Raw genomic sequence first — 6,465 nt, 5'->3', positions numbered from 1 at the left:
ATCTCGTTTATTATAAATAAAAGACTTTCTCTTTGAGAATAGATACACAATGATTAGCTCTTTTTTTTCTTCAGACGAACATAAAATCCTTTTAGCAATTTGACTTACGATTTCTGTGCCTAGATTGGTAAGTGTCCTCTTAGATTATCTTAAATTGAATTTCTTGCAACCCCGACATAGGATAAAAATATCAGTTTGGAAAATGTTCACACGATCCAAAAGGTATCCAGATCTTCAAGATAAACCCTAATTCCTCCAACACCACATGCATATATGATGAGTGAGCTAACTCTCCTACTTGTGTCCTTTCATCATATCGAAAGGACTATTTGAGATAGAATCTTATAGCAACTCTAACACTTTCACGGCTAGTGATACTAGGAGGTTCATAAGTTCATTGATGATGAGATACTTCCCAGCAGTGGTTTGGGTACGAGATAGAATAGGTTTATGCCAAGAAAAGTTTAACATTTTATGTTGAAGAATTCATAGATTACCCAATTGCACCAATATGGTCAATAGGGGAGTTGTATGTGCTTTTCCCCTTTTGTACGAGTAAAATTGAGGTAAAAATATATGTTTGAAATACTATGATCAAGATACCCCGCTCATTCTTCTTCATTATCTTCATCGTTGTATCATTATTTTCATGTTTTCAATGGTAACTCTGTATTATTATATTCTCATATATGAAACAAGATTAACTTGTAAAATTGGCCTTTGCAGCTAATTATTACGACCTAGTGACTCATAAAATATGAAAATTTTAGTTCAATTTATGCTACACTACATTTAACTTCCGTAATAGTTATGCCTATTAATGAAAAGTTGAGTAACTAAAGTTTAATGTATACTTTCATGTTACAATTATTGGATACAAATCAGTGCTACAAATCATTCGTATACAAAAATACTTAATCAAATCATTTCTTCTTCTTTTTGAATAGCCATTCGCACATTATCACGATCAAGCCTAAAAAACCGATACAACGGGGTGTAAAACAAACTACACATTCCAAACGGAACTGCCATCATCGAAAAAAGCGCTTTCGACAGCGCTAACGCTTCTCTCGTGGACCCTGCGACCGGGTCCACGGATTTCGGGTCATACCCGTAAATCCTTTCTGCTAAAATCCCAACAATAGGTGCAGCAAATGACGAAAATGACCCTTCAAAGGCCCGATCAAACGCGTAGATCATGGTACGATGTTTGGCGGGGACCACTTCGGCGAACATTGGTGCATTGGCTGCAGTTCCATTCCAACTTATTGTAAGGCCCATAAGGAAAAGGGTAATAGCGTAAATTTGGTAGCTGTTGACTGATTGTGGGATTACACGTAGGAGAAAGAAAGTATACGGGATTCCCATAATTGCACTGAATTGGGCGCACATGATTCGACCCGTGTGAGGGTAAATTTGGGATAAACGATCCGCTATGATTCCACCCATGAGTGATCCGAGAGAGCACCCGGCCCCAAAAAGGCTAAAAAGTGTTGCAACTTGTTGGTGATCAAAACCTAAAAGAAATATAAAAATATTTATGAAAATGAAGTCTTAGTGGGAATGCAAGCAAATAATAGATAAAGGCAAATTTGTAAAATGTTATGACTTAATGGGGAAAGACCATTTCATGTGATTTTCTCTATTAACTAGTTCTTTTTGTATAAGGTGTTGTCAGAATAATCGATGTATATAAGATATTATTTGAGAAAACGAGTAACATACATGGAAAAATTAAAGGAAAACATAAATGAGGGGAAATTTTTGAAAAGTGGTGACTTAATGGGGTACGCACGTCTTCTTTAAGTAACAAAAACACATATAGCTTATCGGATTAAGTCATATCTTTATCAAGTTAAGTCCATTAAGTAAAAAATAAAAAAAGAGAAAATAAAAACACATACATGCTCACCAATTAGTTGGAACCATAAAGTGAAAAACACCATGGCTGTCCATGGGATTGAACCAACAAGACCCTGCAACACGATGATTTGAAACGTTTTCACTTTCATCACACCTTTCATGGCTATCCATGACTCAATCCAAACCGAAGAAGATCTAGAATCACGGTTTCCCTCCAAAAGTTCGTTTCTACAATAAAAGAAATATCTAAATGCAAAAAAATAACAACATATTTTCATTTATTTATGTAGTATAGCATCCTACTTTGAAGAATTTACCGAAAAATATTATACATTGCGGATTTTTTAGAACATAAGATTGCATAGAAAAATGAACAGATGAATGAAAAATCTTAAAAGAAACTAAAAAGTCAGTAAAGACAAAAAAACAAAACAAAGTAAAAAATTTCATACCTATCAGGATCAACAGCAACTAGTCTTTTAGGATCAACAACGAACATGAACACAAGAGAAGCAATTACACAACTTAACGCAGAGATCATAAGAAATGCAAATCGCCACCCGGGTACACCCCAAAACTCATGTCCGGCCATAATCATAGCCACCGCACCACCACCGATGCCACCCACCTTTCCGACAAGGTTCAACAGCCCAAACCCAGTCCCCCTCACCTTATCACTATAAGTATCAGCTATAAACGATTGGAGTGAAGGAATCACAATCGCTAATCCAAATCCATTCACAATCTGCCATAAAGCGAGTTGACTGAAATAGCGACTGCCACCTAACGCGCCGGTGGATAACGCCCAGCAAAGGGTGCCCATTGCAAGAACTCTAGGGCGGTCGTAGGTTAAAACCAAGATTCCGGCCATCGGAGATGCCAGACCTTGAAAAAAGTTTCTCATGAACATTAAGTAGCCCAAATCGGAGGGACCCACATTGAATGTTTCGCTGAGTTCTTTGTATACAGATGGAAGCAGATTTTCGTCTGTACGCTCTACTATGGCGGCTAAATTGATGATTATGAGAGAAAGAGAAATCCCAAAAAGTTTTCGCGTCCTGCGAGTATCCGATGTAAGATATCATCTAATCCATAAATATAAACACAAACAGTTGATATGCGCATTGATACATATACTGTGTTCTAGTGATTACTGAGTGGAACTTGCATTTGAAATCTAATCGAAGAGGGAAATGAGTCGATTTGAACTCGAAAAAAAAAAAAAAAAAAAACTACAACTAGTGTACAGCAACAGGAGACAATAGAAGTATAGCAAAATAGAATAGGAATAATCAAACTCACTTCATGGTATTCGGATTCGCTTTTGAAAACAAGAGCTTAGATCCAGAGATGACGTAATCTCATCTGCAAGCTAAAAAAGACCTCCGAAGGGCCATCGTACTGCGCCACTAAATTGTCAACATTAATAAAATCGAACACCCAGATTACGTATAGAACTGTAAAACGTTCAAATCAACGATCAAAATTTCAATTTTTCTTAGAAGAAATTGGTGGCATCCGGCTACTGTTCAAGGGTTGACCCGCGTTGAGGAGCCTTTTTCCGTATAGTATACCGAAGCAATCCACGTGAGTAATTATTTTTTCTAGGTGGTGGAGGATATATATATATATATATATATATATATATATATATATATATATATATATATATATATATATATATATATATATATATATATATATATATATATATATATATATATATATATATATATATATATATATATATATATATATATATATATATATATATATATATATATATATATATAGTAGCCGTCTATCCGCGCAAAGCGGCGGGCAGTGAATAATTTGATCTCTTTAGAGTTAAAACCATTTGGCGTTCACTTTGAGAAACGAATATTAAATGACATCTATTTTTCAAGAGCATTATCATACCATATTAAGAGGGTGTTTGGCTAAGCTTTTTTTAAAACAACTTATTAGGTTCCACATCACTATAAGTTAAAAAAGTGCTTGGATTAAAATAACTTATTCCGGTGGGGAACCTCTAATACGTCATTTTTTCATAAGTTACCCTACACTTACTTATTAACTTATAAGCTAATAAACTAATAAGCAATAAGTTTTTTTTTGTCAAACACCCCCTAAATGGTTATTACTTCCATTTATATATACTCAAACCACTTGTACTGTTTATCGTCCTTTGTTTTCGTTTTTCTTAATTCCTTTATTAATTTAATGTCCGACTAAGTAAAATACTAAAATATATAAATAATAGTTTATAAAAATAAACCTTTAGAATATCAGGTGTTATGATTCAAAAGTCGATAAATAGGCCTTTGAGAAGGCCAAAATACTCAGGTGTCAACTTGTTCATTGTGATTTTAAACCAAGTTTGGTCACAAATTAAAACATTTTCAACGATGGTATGTAATTCAAGGATTCATATTGATTTAGGTTCTTGAAACCTTAAAATATTGAACAAAATCTATATAGAACCTTATAATAAGGACAATAATCACCGTAATCAGGAAGTCCATGTGATGGAACTTGATAGTATAAGGACCAATGATGAAAAAGGTTTCATTTTTAGAATAAACAAGATGAAAAATATACAAACTACCTTAATCATGTCAAATCTTGTGTTTAACCGTTCTTTATTGCAAAAGTAAGATGCCAAAATATACAAACTTAATGATAATACAATGCTCTAACTGGCCCTCTTGGTTGAGTTCTTTGAACCTGCAAAGCAAACACATTAAAGAAACATAGTAAAAACCTTTTTAGGAACAAACCTGATATAATAAAGTCTTCACCCAATATATTTATAAGATAAAAATACAAAAAGTTAAAAATGATGAAATCAATTACAAGTAAGGATTAAAATAAAAATTTGTTAAGAAAGAGTCATCTGCAGGAGGGATATTTGAATCAACATGTATTTTCTGATGGTTTCAAATTTTGAATTCTCCGAAATTCAGGGAAGGAGATAGAATTTGTTGAGAAATATAAGGATTCAAAACACAGGTTAAAATTTAATATAATTTTACTGATGACTACTTATACTATTAGCTTAATGATTTGAACGTCTTAAAAAAATAATATTATTATATTCAATCTATTTTTAGAAATAGTGGGATTTCTTTTATGAGATAGTAAGATATATATATATATATATATATATATATATATATATATATATATATATATATATATATATATATGTTCAGGTTCATTTGAGACCATTCTAATTTGTGAGACCGTGAGACCAAATCTAAAAATAATTTTAAAACGCAAAATAAATGGAAAAATTCAAAAATTCTTTTTTTAAATATTATTTTCGGAACTTGAATTAACTAAAAAAAGTAAAAAAAAATCCTGTTTTTTTTTTTGAAAAATACGTGAAATATTCTAAATAGAATATTACACTGACATATTATAAAAAATAATTTTAAAATGCAAAATAAATGGAAAAATCTAACAAAAAAATTTTAAATATTATTTTCAGAACTTGAATTAACTAAAAAAATAAAAAAATAAAAAAAAATTCTATTTTTTTTGAAAAATACATGAAATATTCTAAATAGAATATTACACTGTACGTATTCTAAAAATAATTTAAAATGCAAAATAAATGGAAAAATCAAAAAATTCTTTTTTTAAATATTATTTTCGGAACTTGAATTAACTAAAAAAAATAATAAAAAAATGCGTCTCACGGTCTCACAAAATTAGGCCGTCTCACATGAACCTAACCATATATATATATATATATATATATATATATATATATATATATATATATATATATATATATATATATATATATATATATATATATAAAGGTTCAAATAAGAACTAAAAAAGGTTAAGAACCGTAAGAACCTCTAATTTTAGATGTTTATAAAGGGTTTAGGGTTTAGGGTTTAGGGTCTAGGTTGTTTATAAAGGGTTTAGGGTTTAGGGTCTAGGGTGTTTAGAAAGGGTTTAGGGTTTAGGGTTTAAGGGTTAGGGGTTAGGGTTTAGGGTTTAGGGTTTATGGGTTAGGGGTTAGGGTTTAGGTTTAGGGTTTAGGGTTTAAGGTTTAGGGTTTAGGGTTTAGGGTTATCCTAAACCCTTTATAAACATCTAAAGTTAGAGGTTCTTATGGTTCTTAACCTTTTTTGGTTCTTATTTGAACCACACACACACACACACACACACACACTCTCTCTCTCTCTCTCTCTCTCTCTCTTTCTATATATATATATATATATATATATATATATATATATATATATATATATATATATATAGGGTTAGGTTATGTTTTTTTTACTAACTATTGTGTGCCAGAATGCACAAATCTGGACCAACGGATGGAATTCATCAATGGACATGATTTGAGAGTGTATGATATTAGAATAGGGTAGTATGTACCATATAATCATACAAATTTTAGCAAAAGGGTAATTTGGACAATTAACTACAATTATAAAAGGAAATTTTCGGATATTTATGGATAATTAATTATCCTAATTTTAAAAATATGATTTTTTTAATTAATTCAATTTTAATTCTAACATAATTTGTAAGCATAACCGATTTTATTCTGTCAGAATATTTTTTTAGTTAGAA

General features: G+C 31.2%; 1 protein-coding gene across 1 annotated transcript; it reads right to left on the bottom strand.

The window, feature by feature from the left end:
• Positions 1-828: 828 nt before the first annotated feature.
• Positions 829-3,462, bottom strand: LOC111901844 (uncharacterized). The gene is made up of 4 exons (XM_023897703.3): positions 3,166-3,462; positions 2,316-2,921; positions 1,913-2,091; positions 829-1,517 (listed from the first exon to the last, which is right to left on the bottom strand). Exons 1-4 carry the CDS (start codon positions 3,168-3,170, stop codon positions 919-921), a joined length of 1,389 nt encoding a protein of 462 aa, XP_023753471.1. The 5' UTR covers positions 3,171-3,462; the 3' UTR covers positions 829-918.
• Positions 3,463-6,465: the final 3,003 nt, after the last annotated feature.

This window comes from Lactuca sativa, chromosome 4 (genome assembly GCF_002870075.4).
Source record: "Lactuca sativa cultivar Salinas chromosome 4, Lsat_Salinas_v11, whole genome shotgun sequence".
Taxonomy (NCBI): domain Eukaryota; kingdom Viridiplantae; phylum Streptophyta; class Magnoliopsida; order Asterales; family Asteraceae; genus Lactuca; species Lactuca sativa.
Note: the sequence above shows the minus strand (reverse complement) of the source record. Positions and strands in the feature narration are given on the sequence as shown.